Here is a 19,385-nt window from a genome sequence, read left to right on the forward strand (position 1 = left end):
CACATAGCCTGTTATATGATAGGCCACTAATGCAAAGCACCTGCTCTAAAATGAAATGCAGCATAAAATGGTATAACTGTGTTGTTTGATTAGTTATGGTAATTGCTCCATTCAGCCACAATATTGATGGACTCGGTACAGAAAATCCAAATAAAGTCACAAAAAACAGATGTGGCTTGAGATTCCCTATAGATAAATGAAACATGCATGGTAGAGGGCATGGTAGTGCATGGTCCATACAGCTCCTAAACTGTGCATGAGAAAGTATATCTTTTTTTCTAGAAAGCTCAAAACATCAGAGCATTGTTATATTTTTACTGTGCAACATAAATCAATGTTATGGAGTTGCTGGGGATTAGAAAAAAAGCGTGCTTGAGATGCTTTGTGTGTGTCAGAGGCACGGCTCTCTCTAAAGTGACGACTGGAGCCGCGGCTGACACACAAAACTCCACCTCCCCCAGTCAGGCCCACTTCCTGGTCAACTTCTCCCCTGATGATGACCCGAGCCAGATGGAGGAAGCCATGGACGAGAGTATCATGCGGTATCGGTCGGGGGAAAGAAGAAAAGAAGCGCATTTAAAGACAAAGTCACAAGTCTAGCACACGTCACACACACACACACACACACACACACACACACACACACACACACACACACACACACACACACACACACACACACACACACACACACGACTGGACTGGACTGGATTGGGATATATCACACTGCCCCTCAGAAGGTGTTGTATTCTGACCGTCAGACTTGGTTGGAGAGGTGGGGGAGATCTGACTGCAACCAGATCTTTTGACAGCACAGAGAACATGAAAACATGTCTATCGATCATGTCAATAACCGAGTCATTGATTGCAGAGTTAGACCCTAATCAAATAGCAGTCCTGGTTTGTTTGAAGTTAAAAATGGTTACAGTGATGTAGAGGGGCAGCTCTCCTGGCCCCTGCATGATGCCTCCCAGAAACATACATGCAGAAGGGGAAGTGTTATTTGTATTGTTAAATTTACATTAAGTCTATTTTAATTGCATCAGCTGCTAAACAGATCTCGCAATAATGGCCCTCACTGAGAAAATAGCAGTCATCTGTGGAGGGCCCTAGCAGTATAATGGACAAACCTAATTAATTTAATCTTGTTGCGTTCCATTACGGCTGCACTCGATCATTTCAACAGATGGAGCTTGAAGAAATTAAGACGGAACACCAGACAACCAGTCACTGTTCACAGCCAGCACTCCTGCTACAGACGCAACAGTCTGAGACAATAACAGACCAGTTTGCATGAGCGCATTAGTATCCTAAAGAGGAATGTGAAAAGGTTTTTAAATCGTGTTACTAGGATGTTGCTATAAATATGCATCATCTCTTGAGATGTATTCTCAATAAAGCATTGCACACAATTGGCTGTGAGTACTGGGGAGCTTGGGAAGTAGTGCTTCAAGTTCACAACATAACGTTGCTACGACCTTCCATCAAGAACCTTCCAAGAACTTCCATACTCCTAAACATATTTGTATAAATGTATGTGTCCTTTACAATTATGTTCTAATTAATTCTTACAAGAATACGCATTTAAATATCTTTTCTGTTTCACAACCTTGTCTAATATCATATAATTCTATATTTTATAATGAAATCTAACATTATACAGTGTCAGCGTTTCTGTTTGTTGTTGACATCTCATGTATCCCATCCCATATATCCCACACAGAACCAGGTCAAATCAACTGTAAAATCGAGTGAAAAGTGGAAAGGATTCTAATAGTTCCCTTTAGGGGGCATTGCATGCGGTGTATGAACCAGTTGAATAAAAGGTGTCGCCCAGTTTAATAACACTGTAGATACTACCACTGTCAGGTTTGTTTAGTCTATTCCGTTGTAAAGTGAATAGACGATTTGTTTGTACACGTTTGAAAAATGCTAGCTTACTAATGCTGTTTTTATCAAATTCATTACGTAAATACTATGCGAAATGAGACACTTTCATAATTTGATATCTATTGCAATTAGCCTTAACATGGATTCAGACTTCAGTTTAAAGCAGTCATATCCCAATATGTAAAATATATATATATATTTTAAAAGAAGTAAACTAGTAAATAATAATAATAAAAATAATGATAATAATAATAATTCAGGTGATGGTATCCAGTCGAGCTTTTAATATTTAAAATGTATGCGTAACTTGATACTGAATAATAAATAATTCAGACACGGATTATTTTCATATGCACACTCTTCATCGGAACGGGATGCTACAAAAATTAAAAAAGAAAAAAAATGCATATTATCACAACCGTCAGTCGACCTTCCTGTATTGATCCATTCCGAACATAATTGAATCGAATTAATAGCTGAACTCCAAGGACGTTTACTACCCTCGAGCGTGCTCCTGGTCGCTGTGAACGCGCATGAAACGGGGCTTCGTAGGCGACAGCAATCAACAACCTCGCGCAGGGCAATGTTTTCTTCTAATTAACAGTCGACTGAACGCACATCTCCCTCCAGGTATTTTGACAGGATAGTTTGGTTTGTAATGAAGGTCAGCATATAGCAAACCTTTCAGTAGCTGACAGTATTTCTTTAACTTTGTTTCGCGCAGTTCACGAAGAACATTATTTAGAGTGAAGTGCCTCCGAGTACCTGCAAACCGACAGGCGACAGTAAGTATGCGTCCATAGTTTGTTGTTATAATATGCTGTTGAAAGTAACTGTAAGATCATTTTCTAGCTTACCCGTATATTATGAATAGTTTTAAACTACCCAAAACGAGTGGAAATACTGAAATGAATACTGTTAGAGTAAAGGAAGTTTACTCCGGCATAATAAGTTTGACAGCATCGACAGACCTTCTCACTCGTGGGACTCATGGGACGTCAATCAGACAACTCACCAATGAGAGACATTTATGTTTTGCTTGGCAAAGCTTTTTGAGTAGACTTGTATCAGGAGTTAAACAATCTTTTCATTTTGAAATAACAACGCTATGACAGGAAGTGAACTGCCTTAAGAATAGTGACGTGCGTGTGCAATAATAGCTAGATAGAATGATGATGAAAATAACTTGTCATTTAAAGTAGCCTACTGATCATTCGAGCAGATGAAGAGAAGATTAGAAATACATTAATTCTGATCATAGCTTAGATACCTTTATATATTTCACATTTATTTTGAATAGTTGTACATTTTTATCCAACTGTAATTCCACATACATCTGTAACAAGCTGTTGTGATGGGTCAGCTGTGGTCATAGCGCACTTTGTAGTATTGAAACATACTACACATGATCCAAGAACTGGAGATTTCTCCAGTGTGTTTGAAAAACCCTCTTAAAATCCCAAAGAAAAGACAGGAAAATTGACTGAATGTATTTCCCAATTCCGCCCGTCCTGTCTCAGCCTGTGTTCATTTTTCTATCTAATTATTTCCTCTTTGCCATGCACCAGACCTGACATTGATGGATCACAGGTTAAAAATGAGCACTTTCTTCTCAAACAGTCCTCTGTTGGATCAGCCATACTTCGGTCGACTGTAATAATACAGAAGTCTGCGTCTGCTCTCGCACTGAAATGCCTTGGAGTCACTGCAGCTAGCCTCCACACACCCGTTATCCCGCTATAAGCAAGTTACAGCACAGATTAATTTCATCCCCAACAGGATTTCTAGCAGTGTTACAAACACTGTGTACATCGGGCCCAGGCATATAGTGTATAGCGTGTGGTTGACACACAAACCCATACTTGGGTTTGGAGTGTGGTGTTATCAAGACCATGTGGTCTCGTTACTTCTGGTTGTATCATTTATGTTGAGCACATGGTTTAGGTGTGTGTGTGTGTGAGAGCGTGTGTGTGGTTGTGTGTGTGGGGTGGGGGGTATAGATGTTCTGTAATTTATGTCTAGACTGAAAATGTTGGCCTGCATCTTGAGAGTGCCCAAGGCTTTTATAGCATTTTGTGTCACTGCCGCCTGAACTTAAATCCACTGCGCTGTAGAAGATTAACTGCATTTGTATTGAAAGCATAAAAGGAGGAACTGGCCAGCATGATTGTCCTTTTGAGTTGATGTTGGAGAAGTCTCTTTCAGGACAGAGTTAATAATGTTAACTATTTAATCGTTATCACTGGTAATTATTTGATCATTGTTCAAGTCTCCATTTGGATTAAAGAGCTCCATCCATCTCTGTGTTAACTAGAGCAGTGACCAGAATGTCTGAGCAGGCACCAGAACTATAGTTCATTTGCTAAAATATAATTACAAGCCAAAAACAGGGTTGCTGGAAAAACTTGCAAAAATGGCAGATTCCAGAAGTCCTTTAGCAAGGCTTCACTGGCCTCACACAAAGATATGCAGCGTAGATATGTCTTTCCAAATCAAACATCATTACACAGGCAGTTTCATAGCTGAATCTGCATTCTCATGACCTGGAGTTTCATTTACCTAAATATTCAGGATGTATTGTCTTATGTGGTATTTTTGCTGCTTTATTCAGTGAAAACATAATGGCTCATTCGTCTGTAATTGTCCGCAGTGTTTACACATGGTTCAACCCACACCCGCCTCTCAATAGAAAGCATTTTGGGTCATCAGAATGTGGAACTGAGATTATCCGGGGCTCTTTTGGGTCATCAGAATGTGGAACTGTTATTAACTGTGGTTCTTTCTGGTCATCAGAATGTGGAACTGAGATTATCCGGGGCTCTTTTGGGTCATCAGAATGTGAAACTGTTATTAACTGTGGTTCTTTCTGGTCATCAGAATGTGGAACTGTGATTATCCGGGGCTCTTTTGGGTCATCAGAATGTGGAACTGTTATTAACCGTAGTTCTTTTTGGTCATAAGAATGTGGAACTGTTTTTAACCGTGGTTCTTGTGCAGTTCATACAGTTCCTTACTGTACCCTCTCATTGAAACGGTGAAAGTTGTTGAAAGCATCTCAGCCCACAGTTCCTGGCGAAGTCATTAGGAGCAGCCGAATCCATGCATGTTGGCAGTTGTTAATTTGTTAATCTTATTTTTAATTTGACTTGACGAAAGGCCCTCGTAACACACGTATGTGAATGTTTTGAATGTGTCTGCACCCAACCAGCCACAGTCAGTATAACTCCACAGTAAGAACCAGGTTAACATGGCACTTTTGAATGTTCAACTGGGCTAATTTGTTGAACTAAGCTAATTTGGCTCTTTTGAATGTTCAGCTGGGCTAATTTTGTTCTTTTTAATGTTCTCTTTGACCTTTGACCAGACGCTCCGCAGCAGATTTATCAGATGACGTCAGCGGGTAAATGTCAGGCACAGCTCAGCCTGGTCAGAGTCAGTTAGAGCGCCCATGCCCATTAGCCGCCTGATGAACCATAATATCACCTACATGGGGTGCAGGAGAGAGCCGAGTGCTTCATCTGGGATTCAAATCCAATTTCGGCCTCATACAACTCCAGATGTTGGGCTCCGCAAATATGATTATCTTCGGCTTGCAAACGCTGAATGATATTAGGCACAATCATAACTTTCGCTGTCACAGAGTGAATGAAGGAGAGAGGGGGAGAGAGAGAGAATGAAAGAAAGAAAGAAAGAAAGAGAGAGAGAGAGAGAGAGAGAGAGAGCAACAGCAAAAGTACAATGTGATATACAGCACTGCCCCTCTGCAGTGTTTTTCTTTTGCCCCCAGTCTTATATATTTTCTGTGTTTTCAGTGAGACTAATTTGCTGTCAGACCAGGGGTGCTTTTGCAAACCGGGCAGACTCCAGAAATTAATTTATCCAAATAACCAGGCCCTCTTGGGTTAGCAGGGCAGGGACACTGAAATGGCCTAAGTAGGCAAAGCCTCCTTTTGAAGTCTGGAATGTTTTGACTGACTTAAAACAGGCGACTGGAATGAAAGGATCGTTTTCACTGACCCATGGGATTTTTAACTATTTTCATACACTAAGAACAAAACAAAGAATGAATGCCCCCGCTGATTTGCATCGACTTGGCAATCAGAAAGCAAAGAGGGCGAAGTGAAACTGATTTGGGGCAGGAGGGAGATTTGGAAGCCTTTGTCAACAAATGAGAGAGATAAGCACATTTAAAGGTGTGCTTCGTAAAAAAGAAAAAGAGCTATCTAGAATTAACTTTGTTCCTCCTGAAAATCTGGAAAAAGCACTACAATTATGCACAAAATCTATGTGGACTTTTACTGTACAGGACTTTCCCAAATGATTAACATGGTTAAACGGAAAAAACGCTAATAGCAAATGCCAGGTACGTTTGATCAACGCTCTATTTGTCCAAGGGCTTGGGGAATAAAAGAGAGTTCCATTTCATTTCAAGTTCCAAGTTCCATACTGGATCATTCAGCATACGTTGTTACTACTAGAAAATGATTATTAATGGTGCACAGCCTGAAGCTCTTTAAGGTAATACCATTTGGTTCCATTAATAAAATAACTACGTTCAGGTATGTTGGTTGAAATGGCCTGCACTGTAGCTTATATTTGGATAATTAAAGAAAATGCAGCTTAAACAGGCCTGAAGAATTAATGGACGAAAAACAGGCGGGTCTTGAATATCAGGCACTTAAGTTTCCGCCTCAATAAATAATTCACTGCTTCGCCGCCATGCGTGGCTTTGGGGAGAAGTCCCAAATGACAGCTTTTTATAACCTATGACTCAGCTTGCGCTAATGCCTCTGACATCTCCATGCAGACCGCATCCCCTTCTGCCAGGTCATTTCTTCTGCTGCCAGTTCCACTGTTGGATGGAAGGGGGGGTATTGACAAATTAGCTTGTCTCTCAGCTTCCTCTCTTTTCCTGAGCGCGACCTTGGATTGTTAATTGTGTTTTGTTCCTGTGTTGAAATTATGCGGAAGACAAACCCAGAGTTGTAAAAGAATAAACTGACATCACTCTTGCAAGAGAGAGTGATATTTCATGATATCTGGTCTGTTGAAAAAACATAAAAAAAATAATAATTTTGATAATATTTATTTGGTTGTTTGATGTGATTTTGTTCAGTTCCCACCCCTATTGCTTAACCCATGGATGCTTCTCCATATGCAAACTGTTTAGCAAAAATATGTTCCATGGTTTTATAGTGCACCACTTCTAGCACAAAACAAAGCAAGAAACCACTTCGCAAGATCTAAGACCAAAATGATAAATTCATGGAGCGTAATGTAATGTAAACATGTGAGCAAACCAGGAAGCAGCTCCACATGTGGGGCCACAGGTGAGGGTAGACTGTGGGTCTCATTTGTTGGATGTCAACGTCAGATTCAGTTATTTAAGTCGAGTGAGTGGATGGCGGGGCTAAAAGTGATGTTGATTCCCGAGGCCTGCAGTTTTAGTAAGCGATGTCGCTGCTGAATCTGACATATTTTTTCTTTTGCCCTCATTTTACCTGCAGGTTAATGAGTGCAACCTGTGCATGCCACCCCTAGAACTGTTGAGTGTCAGGTAAGGCCACATTAAATCTGTTAATTGACTTCTGTTCGCATGGTTGACGTCTGTTGGTAATTGACTGCACCTGTGACTGACATAATGGCTTTTCACCTCCTGATCTGTGGAAAAGCTATATAGTACAGAAAAAAATGCAGGCAACTAGAGGTAACTCGTATACTTGGTATACAAAGTTGCATTGATCCATTGGGAAGAGATTTTCACTAAATTTTGACTTGTGATGCAAACACAACATACATTCAAGTTTACCTTTAGTGCTTTATCCTGAAATTATAGTGTGTAAGCTAGAAAGGACATTTAGTGCATTAGTCTTTTTTACACATGTTGCCAATAAAACCGTACCACTGAAAAATTTAAAAGCCTCACACTATCTCCAGTTCAATAGCAGTATTTACTTAACTGAAGCGAGCATGTTTCTTTCAGCTGAGTTATGTGAATTAAAAATTGACTAATCAAGACAGGAGTTGTGAACTGCTGTGGGTTCAACTTATGGTTGCCAGGGCAACTTTACATGGAACACCTAATAAACTCACAACAAATGGTATTTAATGCGATTTAACCTTATCAGCCTTAGTTGCATTGTACCTTTTGCGAATCAGAAGTCCACACCTTTCCTGCAAATATATTTCTTAGGTATTTCTACTCAGAATTACCTTATTTAATGGTCAAAATTTGCATTGTTCATCTGATACAAAATATCACTATGCAAGTTCAGCAGGTACCTCTGTATACTATTTGCCTTTATACTTATTAATCAGTCCTCATTAGATCACGACTGCAGCATGGGAACCAAAAGCTCACAAGTTCTACCAAAGTCACTCCCTTGAGTTTCCAATGGGAAATAAATCTGGTGAGGGTGATTAAGCGCTTGACAATAGAGTTAGCGCAGGGCTGGAGCTGTGTCGTAATACAGCGGACAGGGGCAATTAGGCAAGCAGGGTAATTTACAGTACAGCTCGCAGGTGCTCCCTCCTGAGAAGGCAAGGGACCACCAAAGTAACAAAATGAGATGATTTGTCCATTTTTCGGTGGTCGTTTTCTGGATCCGCAGCCAAGTAATCAGGGGACGGCGAGGGCTACTGTACCCATCTATCAAACTGTTTGGTGATTATTGATTTTAATTGTGGTTAAAAGCATAATTATCATGTGTTGTTTATAGGGCCAAGATTGATAGCTTTTATATGTTTCTGACCTTATGCGTCAGTGCGGCCCTCTCTCTCTCTCTCCCACACACTACTGCTACCTATTAATTATGAAATACTGTAGGTCTCGCCCATTTCATTTTATGGCCTCTTCCTGTTGAACTTGGTGTGAAGGGCTGCTGTTTTTAAACGGGCGCATAAAACGAACGCAGAGAAAATTCCCCCTGGGTCCCGACTTACTCAAGCATTATGTCATGAGTGTCAAAAAGCTAGTGTTCACTCGCCGCTCCTAAGAAAAATAGTTTGTGATTTCAGCACCGTGGCACCATAAATTGCCGTTCGACTTCACACTTGGAAAGGACATGGCTCCAACACCCAGCGTTATATAGAAAATGCAGCGTAAGCACTCCTGATTATTACAGTGTTTCTTGCTTATTTTTAGGCTGCCTCATACTGTCATCCTCTTAAATCAGCAGATGATGTATTGTATGACAGTCATAACGGAGACTCTGTCTGCAAGCAGGGAATATGCTGCCCCCTTCTGCTGGTGTTTGCTTCTCTTTCTTCCCCTCTCTGTGTGTAATATATAGCTCAAAGTACGGCACGGAGCGGTTCACTCTGGGTCGGAGGCTTATCGGCTTCTTGTTTGGGTCAGTTCATTCGCTATCCCGCTGTGACCCCCCGGAGAAACTCTCGCTGCTCTGAGCCCCTACTGTCAGCGCCTTGCGCAGTGTGTGTGTGTGTGAGGTGATTTCATCAAGCACCCCTCCTGACTGTTTTTCTCTTTAAGTCGGGCCTATAAAACAAGAGCACGGCCGGCGTAATAAATGTCATTGCCACCTACTGAGAGGGAGATAGCTATTTCAGCAAGTTGCAGACAAACAGCTCTCGCCAGAGAATTGAAGTCAAGGCGGAGGATAGTGGTACAGGCACAGAGGGGGAGATAATGTGAGTGGGGGGTTAGTCATCGCCTCCTGGACTTTTACCATATGCTCGCGCATCAAGCAGTACCCTTCCAAATCACCCAGTGTTTGCCCGGTGATATCGTGCGTGTTTAGAATGGCTCTCAGCTTCTTCTGCCGTGAATGTGGTTTACCAGTAGGGATTAGTACATCCTGAGTCCTGATCGCTATCATTTAGATTATAAACTACGTTTCATCTATTAATCATATTGATGTTGTTAAATGCAGTGCTTCGTCTGTCTGTGCTTTTGAAGTAAAAAAAAAAAATCAAGGATCATTTTTTACTTCATTAATTGAATTCTGGCAAATACCCTTGGGATGGGGCAAAAAAGCCCAGTTAAAGCTTAACGATGTAACAGAAACCGAACAGTTGACAGGATGTGTGCGGCGTGAGGCGGTCTATCAGTCCCCACTGCTCTCCTGCATGCAAGGCTATTTTTGAGGCCATCCAAAGGAAAGGTATATTTGCTGAGCACCTGCAATGCAACTTGTGTCCGAAGACAGACGCTGTAAGTCGACGAGTATTTTTCCTTACCCCTCTGACAGACAAAGGATTACATCCATTAAGCCCCGCTATTATTTCCACGGCCCTCGATTAGTTATTAATACAGAGTGTGACGCATCATTAGTGACCTTATTTTAGAGGTGATTATGCTTTCTATTTTAATGGCTTACATAAGTGTGTGATGATAGAACAATTGTCATAAAATACAGCCCTCACCACAAGGCCGTAAACCGGCCAGAGTTATAAAGTGATTCTGTTTGGTGTTAACCTCAGTCAGGAGTTTCAGAGTTGAAGTTCAGGACTTGAGGAGCTGGGATTTGTCGCTTCTAGTGTCCTTGATGGGCTGTGTTTGTTAAACCTCTCCTCGTAGATAAAAAATTGCTCCTAGGCCCACTGGGGACAGCGTATAGCATGTTTTCCACAGGTGGTAGGGTTCTCATCAGCTCTTAAATTGAACGAATGACAGTCACCAAGAGCCTTCGCCCTGCGCCGTGACATTGACTGACAAGTGCAAGGGGCTGCGGCTGAACCTTATGTAACTCCTGAGCGTGTTCCCGCTAAATTTGAGCCCCTGTTGCTACACGCTGCCTCTTGCCCCCACACACACAAATGAGGCAAATGGGGCTAGTGGTTCAAGAGTTCACTTTTTGGAAGCCAGCCGGAACTACTTAAGGGCGGTGACGTTGCTCGAGAACAGGTGGTGCAAGTGACATAATTTTGGCCCGATGCACAGATCCCCGAGAAATTACAACGCCTCGCCTTGCCAGATAAGTTATTACCCTGTCAATATATGCGTAATCTCCGCAAGAAGCGCGTTTGCTAATACCTGCTTTTAAAGAGGGGGATGAATTGAACTATTCATGTCCAGAGCCTTATTTATTTTTAAAAGCATTTCCTCTCACTCATCCCTGACACATTTCTGTCTTAAGAGTGCTTGGCTGAGAAAGCTATTTATTCTCCTACACTGTTAACTACTGGCACGTATGCTTTAGACTGGAATGCCTTTCAGAATGCAGAAAATATATTTAGTTCTCGCCAACAGACAGCAAAAGGCACCACCAGGTCTAGCAGGGGTATGAGAACAGTTTATTTTTATCGCAGTATGGACTTTCAATTACAGTAATCAGTTGCTTAGCTCCTTCAAGAACTCTTTGACACAATTAAGGTGCACCATGTCTAAATAATTAAACATGAGCTGTAATGTGAATAAACGTGAGTTTTAACTTTATTATGAGTATACATAAGAGAGTATTAATTCAACTGAACACTAGTTATATAAAAAAAAAAAATTAAAGGCAACATGCAGATCAAATGAAGGACTAATTTTGAGCCGTTGGTAAGGACTTGGTTGCATGTAACTATGCTTGTTGTTTTAAGTACCAAATTCCTTTCGGCAGGCGTTATTTATGAAGTGCAACAATACACTGAATACTGAAGTCTTGACAGCTATTGACCCCTTTTATGGGTAGATGAGGAGTCATTAATTAAAGAGGTGGCTTGGGGGAGAGGGCAGGAAGGGAGCGGGGGACAGAAAGAGAAACTTTCCTTTAGGACATGAAACCCTTGTAAGACAGTGTGGAAATTCAGGGCAGGAGCCAGACTGGCAGGAGAACTGTATCAGGTGCACATACTCGGCAACAGTTGGGACGCAGCAGCGGAGCGGAGTCAGTGCCCGTCTGCCGAAAGAACAGATTCCTTTTGTACGTTCTCAACCCAGATGATGTTTACTTTCATGAGTGATCTGTGGAGATTGTAGGTAAATGTTAAATCAACATGTATCACCAACAACAGACTTTATACAGTGTGTCACCCTTCTACATGAAGTGAATTTGAACATGAATTTGAAGATCTCCCTCTCTCCCTATATATATCAATCTATATACTTTTGGGATATTCGTGCAGAACTGAGCAGAGGTGAAACACAATAACGGGAAACAAGAGGGGCAGTGGAGCTCAGTTGCTGCACAAGGCACCTGCCTTATTGCAGCTTCTGCTCATGGAGCTGAGGGGGGCTTTCAGCCAAAGCTCAGTAAATCTAAAGGCAAATCCGTGCGGTTCAACAAGGATGAGCAGAGAACAATGCGCAGATAACTGAATTACCTGCATGGTAGGAGCACACAAAGGCTGTTTCTCGCAGCTAGGCAACTGGCAGCACTGTTTGTGTTAGGCAACAGCAAAGCCACACAGCAAACATCTCTCATCCTGTTTAATTGCTACGTAATTGCTGTGACATTGTCATATTGGCCTATTTAGACACTCTTGTTCAAATAGTGAGGCCAGTTTGGAAGTGTATTGAGTGGTAAGTGGGGAGGCTTTCTTGACAGGCCAAACTAATTGGTGGGTTGAAAAGTCTGTTTGGTGAAGCTAGTGTGTTTTGTAGCAGCCGTGGTTTGGATTGAGTATACTGGGTACAAAAAACGAAAAAAAAATGAAAAAAGATTAGAAACCAAATGTTAAAAGATTAAAAATTAAAAATAAGATACATCTGCTGTTGGTCTTCCTCTGAGTAATAGGCAATACAGTAATTAAAAGAGATAACTCAGAAAGTAATCAATTAAACTGTTCTTTTCCATGCATAATCTGCTCTTCTCTGAAAGAGTAAGTTAATATCAGCCATATTTTCTGAGTGATTATATTGTAATGTTAATGTAAAAAAATCACACAGGATTCCAAAACATCCCAATGTTTTCTTGCCATGGGAACAAGCTCTAATTGTCTTCGCGGAGGCCTTATTAAAGTTCCAAACCTATTGGGATAATAAGGACTCTACCTTCCAGGCAGGCATCTTTTCCTGTGACAGTAATTTACATATGATTTATTTAGAGAACAAGAGGGTAGACTAATTTTATTTGGAGATTTTCCCTTAGTTTTAGCAATCATTAGCAGCTCAGCCTAATCTGATTTTGACAATTTCATCAGGCCATTTTGGAAATCCTCCCAGACCTCATCAGAACGGTGCATTTATTGCTAAGTGTGCTCTATTGCATTAGCACACAATAAAGCGACCAGGGACTGCTAGAGAGGTTCATGGAGAATCCAGTTAACACTCTGCCAATTCGCTCTTTATTGGGACGCAATCAATTCTTATTCATTTTAAAACCAAAAGCCTTTCTTTCATTGTGTGCCATCTCCAGCTTATCAGGAGGCTAAACTAATTACTTTGTTGTTGTTCTCACTGAAATGTTAATGTTTATGCCTAAGATTTCCTCTTTAAAAAGCTCTATGTATGAATTGTGTGTACATTACACAAGGATGTATTTATTTGCAAACATACAGACACACACGGATATATTTGTGTGTTCATGTATACAGACACAACTGCAGAGAGAGGGACAGATTTTTTATTTTTTAATATGTACAGTAGATGTGTGCTTTATAATTACAACGATAAACACGTCATCAATATTTACAAATACAAAATACAAAGGCTAGAAAAGTTGAATGGAGATAAGTACAAGTAGGTAGATAAGTCTATAATTGGAAAACGGGCCCAAAAAGTGACTATACGCTCATCCCAATTTGAATGGAAAAAATACTTCACCACTGATGATAGGGCTAATACTGTAGTCGGAATACCACTTATCAACCAAACATTCCATGTCCTTCTTGATTGAGAGGGAAATTTGACAGGGGAAGAGAAAGACAGAGAGAGATGGAGAGAGCAACTCAATACCACACTAAACCTCATCCTCTCAACTGCTGTGTCTCTAAACTGTGCTTACTAATATAGAGACCAAACCTTTAGTGATCACTACAGCTTCCATGTGTTTGTCACATGATAGTTGCAAAGGTTTTTCCTTTATCTGAGCGTGTGTGATTAACCTTAACATTTAACATCTTGGTGGCACAAAATGGCTTCACTGAGAAGTTAGATGCGTATCAGAAGCTCTGAGGAATACTAGCTTCTTGTGCCCCTGAAGAACACACACACACACACACACACACACACACACACACACACACACACACACACACACACACACACTCCAAGAGTGCTTCCTAATAGCTCCCATAAGACAGTAATATAATTCGTTTTCGGGTCCTCACGTCAGATACTCACTCCTTGCATGATTTTTATGCAGCCATGTTTACCTTGCTAAAATGTGGTGACATACTTTCCTTTTTTTGTCTGTCCTCACTGTGCACTCCTCAAAATGTATACTTTTTCTTCTTAACACAACAATGGCGCTAACAAAGCTAGCACAGATATTGAAGACTGAAGAATATAATGTTCTGGTATTGTATACTAATGTATACTAAACTATCATAAGCAGGAAAAAACATCCTGCACATAACAATTGTATGCATTGCATTGTATTAGACTGCATTTTATTATTATCTACTAGGAGGACTGGACTCTGGTACGCTTTCAGCACATTGATGAGATGACAGGTTAGCATTGATCGGCCCGTACTTAGCCGGGTCCATTAAATAATGTATGGGTCTCTGTGCATTATTACTGCACCGCAATGCACTGCCCTCGTGCCATTAGCCCAAGGTAGCAGCGCATGTGCCTGTCAGACCTCAAAGGTCCTTCAGCTTTTATTTAATTAAATTATCCCCATAATGAAATCTTCCATAATGAGATTAATTTTAATTATTCATGAGGGCTTGGCCGGCGCCAGAGGCCTGTATAAATTATGCAGGCCTCAGCTAAACATTTTTCAATTCATCACCTTTGCTTTTGTGAAAGGTGCTATTTATTAAGTGCATGACAGCTGCCAATGATGATGCGACAGATACCATCAAATCAGACACATACCGAATACAGGCGGGGTAATAGGACAGGTGGCCATTTAATCTCATTTTTATGAAGTCAAGGCAACACACTGCCAAAACCTATTACATACATTTACAGCTGTTGCCAAGTTGTTGATGTCTCGTCAGCAGTAGCAGAAAGTATCTTTCCCTTTTGTTATTCAGCATAAATTCATCTCATCACTGAAATGTATAAAAGATTGTGTAAACAGTCAATCAATCATATTTCCTAGTGTTGCATCTGTCAAATCTTCACCTAAAAACACATTGTGATCGTCAAGAGTGAATTGACACATTTTTTTAGTGGCAGGAAGGTAAAGGAAAAAAAACCTGTGGTAACATTGACAACTGTCGCAGAGTGGAACTGTAATTAGCTGACAGGAACATCAGCAGTTAGTCCTCCCCACCAAGACAGATTGCAATACGGTAATCTAATATCCTATTTCAAATTCTGCATTCACAGAGAAAGGAAAAGAAAAAAAAGACATTTGCTCTCTTGTGCTTCATCAGCTCTTGCGTGTATGGATAAGAAATGTGTCTGTGGTTGTGACTTGGGCGGTGGACAGCAATGCCAGTCGAAAGGCTGCCAGCCTCGTTCTTTTATTAGAACTCATCAATATGGAATAAATTATTCAGGAAAGGAGCAAGGGGTCTGGGAGGCCTGATGTCAGCCATCTTGTAATTTTGTAAATTGCAAAGTCATCATGTGATGGGCCATTCCTCACAGCTGTGTCACCACGGTGAGCAAAGGAAGCACTGAAGGATCGACTGTCAGGCCAGCATTGCTACTAAGCGAATGTTATGATATGTCTGAGCCGTGCATTTCATATTTCAGAAACAACTTTTCTTACATGGGCAATAAAGCACTCGTAGGCATAAACAAAATCATCAGTCTATTTCATTATCAGTAATAATCAGAATAAAAACGACATTTTGTCTAATAGAATATAAGCAAAATATAACATAAGTACAGCGGCGACTCGGAAACAAACCCAACAAAACAATAAATTCATTATCTGTGTATGAATGGTGAGGAAGGGGTGGGTGGGGTGATGGGTGTCTACTGGGAAAATGAAAGGGCCAGACCAGGAAGAATACTCATTCACTGAAAGAAAAACCTAAATGTCCTCCCATTGTTCCGTCCCAAGCTCCAACCAGGTGCAGCCAAGGGGCAGAACAATTCCGGCATAGTGAATGAACTAACCCCCCAATTACCTCGACTGTCCGTCCGATAGCCCTCATTCAAGCAAATGGGCCCTCTAATTGCCCTGACCAGTCTTACCTGTTTCACGTCCAAAACCGCACTATTCTTCTGCGGTGTATCCACGGCAACAGGAAGTTTTGTGACCTATAAAAAGTCGCCAGGGTCTGTAACTGACACTGGGCTGGGAGTGTAGCCGTGGCACACCAACACTATTTATAGGCCCATCGAGCGGGGCCCACTCAAAACTGCACCTCAATATTAGTTAGTGCTATGGTGAAATTCTCAAACAACAAATCCTAAAAAAACTGAACAAAACTAAACACCATAAATCATAATTAACACTGTCCACCACATTTCATGCTAAATTTGGTTTGGTATGTATGCATCTTCTGTAGGTGTAAGATGTTGTGATAAGTGGGTTAGCTTTATCTTTTTCAAAACCTTAATGTTTACGTAATTGCGTGACAGGAGTATGCCTGGAATGGCTTTGTGGCGGAGCGCTGCTGTGGCCAGGGAGCGATCGCCTGCCGGTAACGTTGAATCATGCATTAGTCATTCAGGTTCCCTTCCAGCGTGCCGGTTCAGTTTTCTCACAGTGTGTCTTCATCATTTGCACCAGTCAGTCAAGGTAAGGTCAGGGTGTCCATCTGATCATTTAGATATGATTTAAAGGATGAACACTGTCATAAACAGCATCTTGTGTCTGCCTTCAGATCCATTCAGATTGGATACTGATACCTTTGTAAGAAAGATGACTTTCTGTAATCTGTCATGATAGTTTTTCTATGTATTCACCTCGTTTGAACTGAGTTGTGTGCTCTCAGTCAATAGAGACACTAAGAAAAAGATTTTCATTTCATTTACAAAAAAAATATGCTGACACAGACGTCATTTCCCCCCCCCCCTAGTCTACTGCTCTTGTCAGTATTTCAGTTGTCGGAATCTATAAATCATCAAGTCTTCCTCTTTGGCCTTCCTCCACATACCATCATCCCAACTTCATCCTGATGTCATATTTCCACTTGGTGCTCCCCAGCGTGGCGAGAACATCACAATGTAGAAGGGTCAGTAGGTTATGCCGGTGGGACTGTGGCATCAGGTGGACTTCAAAAACTGTTTTCATACCACTCTTCCTCTATAGAGTATCAGTAACCAGGAACTCAGGCTCTCCGTTTCCTCGTGCACACAGATTTAGTGATCTGCCAGCGTTGACACATCGCCGTGTTTTTTCAGGGCTCCGTGTTTGTACGTGTGTAGAAATGCATGCCTGTGTGGTGTGTAACCATTGTCCAACACAATACCTGAAATTAATATACTGTATAAATATATAAATACATATATTCACTATACATATTATCTATGCGCCATACATAACCAATTGGAACAAAAGTGATTGTGATCCCGAAATGGTTTTCAGTTATTCTGGTAATTCGTATTTCATACATACAAATGTTAAAATGAAAGCATGTGACAAAAGAATATCCTGAAAATGACTTCTTTAAGTTCCCGCCGAGGCCTTGCAGGAGTTTTGCCTGCATGACCGCTAAGTAAACCACATACTTTATCAGCAGCGCCACGCTTCAAGGGGAAATCTGCTATGCAACAGGGGGCTGTTTTTTTTCTCCCGTTTTTAATGTCAATCATTCAGAGGCCCTCACATATGATGTGGTAGAGCATATTTTCATGGGTACGGGGGGACCAGGGGCCTGGGAGCCTACAATGCAATTTCCATTTCCTCATAGAGGAAATCACCTTCTGAGAGAGGCCACAGTCATGCTGAACACATAAAGGGGAAATACACACGGAAACTTGGCACGTCACCCGGGTGCTAGCTTCATAGCGCAAGTAAAAAAGTGTGACTTTTTCCCTCAAAAGAAATATTTCAGCGTATGAAGTTTATTGTTGTTCGGACCGTACGTTTCCACGCTTTTACTCGGAGAATATGTTTTGAGAGGGTACATACACAGGACGTGCCGCTGTGTTTTTCAAAACTGAATTCCACCGCCGAGTTCCTGTCAACTGGTGAAAGTTCGGTGGTGGAAAACAGGGCAAAAAGGCAGAAGGGGAAAAAAGTCTAACCTGTCTATCTGATTAACCTGTCTGTCTGACTCATGTCAATTAAGTTGAACAAGCCCCAGTACTGAGGACAGAAGTCTCACAGAGAGATTTTTGAGGAGGGGGGGTGGGGAGTAAAAGTGTGTGTTTGTGTGTGTGTGTGTGTGTGTGTGTGTGAGTGGGGGGGCACACTTCAGCACTCTCATGCATAGTCTTAAACGGTTATTAACCTTTGGTTATTTTTGAACTTCTTGTCATGCCTCAAGTCACTTTATGTGACGCCAGTGTGATGGGGGGCACCTTCTGGCCTGGCAGGCCGCTAATAGTTCACACTCTTTCCCGGGCGCTGAAAAATGGTCTGCCTCAGCATCCTGCCTCCACCCCTCTCCTATAAAATGAATGGCATTCCCTTGCCAAGATAATCCAAGTGTCTCTTTTTAAATGTGCATACAGTACACAAGGAGCTTGAGAGAGAGAGAGAGGGAAGCAGCCCCAGCTGTTAAGTGTCCAACCTACCAAGTTAAAAATGACCTGAATTTTATTTCGTCTGTTAGCAACACACCCTTGTCATGTATGTAAGGGGGAAGAGTACTTGGTAACTGGCTTAGGGTTAAAGATTTTATGCTCAGTGCTGCAAATGTTTGGATATGCTGGGCGTTTTTTTCCTTGCTTATTTCTGTGCCGGTGAGCTTTTGCAGTTTAGTTGAATTAGAAAGCTATGGTGAAAAGTCCCTCTGTGTTGCCTGGGCGCTGCTTGTAACATTAAGCAGGATATTTATAGCCTCGGCCACATCAGTGTCCATTGGTATTTTTTCTGCCTTGGTAATTAGTTGGTCAATTCGTGCTTGTGTGTGTTATTGGTCTTAACTTTCATTGTTTTGAACATGCAGTTATATGAGTTTTTCTGTGTTGTTTTTGTCTGGCCCCAGTTTTGGTTGCCAGTTGTCTAAACTGTCTGTCTAAACTTCCAACTCCACTTCAGCTCTTTAAACTAGAGTGTTTACCGGGTAGAGCACACCCCTTCACAATTTCCCTGTAGACTGTAGAGAAGGCACAGCACAACAAACAACACAACACTGCCTTGATGGTGGCATCTTTCTCTGGATCACAACAAGGTGCTCTCACTCTGTAGAAGGTCAGTATACTCCCCATCCCACCCCCCAACCCCAGTCTTAAAGTGGCTTTCATCTGGCCAATTTAAACAGACAAGCGACCAGACATTTGCCTTAATGTGTTTTTGTTATGTGGGATCCTGGCCCTCACAAATGTGGAAGGGGGTAGGGGGTGGGTCCTTAGTGGCCTCTGTAGT

The 19,385-nt window shown here is 41.5% G+C and overlaps 1 protein-coding gene across 10 annotated transcripts in view; it reads left to right on the top strand.

Annotated features, from left to right (window-relative positions):
- The first annotated feature begins 2,433 nt into the window (after nt 1-2,433).
- Nucleotides 2,434-19,385, top strand: part of eya1 (EYA transcriptional coactivator and phosphatase 1) — a 73,757-nt gene continuing 56,805 nt past the window's right edge. For 3 of the 10 annotated variants that reach the window (XM_080855359.1, XM_080855364.1, XM_080855369.1), the window contains exons 1-3: nt 2,435-2,520; nt 2,615-2,675; nt 7,398-7,447. In XM_080855359.1, the coding sequence (XP_080711485.1) occupies nt 7,419-7,447 (29 nt within the window). In that variant the 5' untranslated portion in view covers nt 2,435-2,520; nt 2,615-2,675; nt 7,398-7,418. Of the gene's footprint in view, nt 2,521-2,614; nt 2,676-7,397; nt 7,448-19,385 lie in introns of all 10 variants that reach the window. The other 7 variants (XM_080855371.1, XM_080855368.1, XM_080855370.1 and 4 more) reach the window with 3 other exon arrangements.

The sequence above is a fragment of the Sprattus sprattus genome, assembly GCF_963457725.1.
Source record: "Sprattus sprattus genome assembly, chromosome: 17".
Lineage (NCBI taxonomy): Eukaryota > Metazoa > Chordata > Actinopteri > Clupeiformes > Clupeidae > Sprattus > Sprattus sprattus.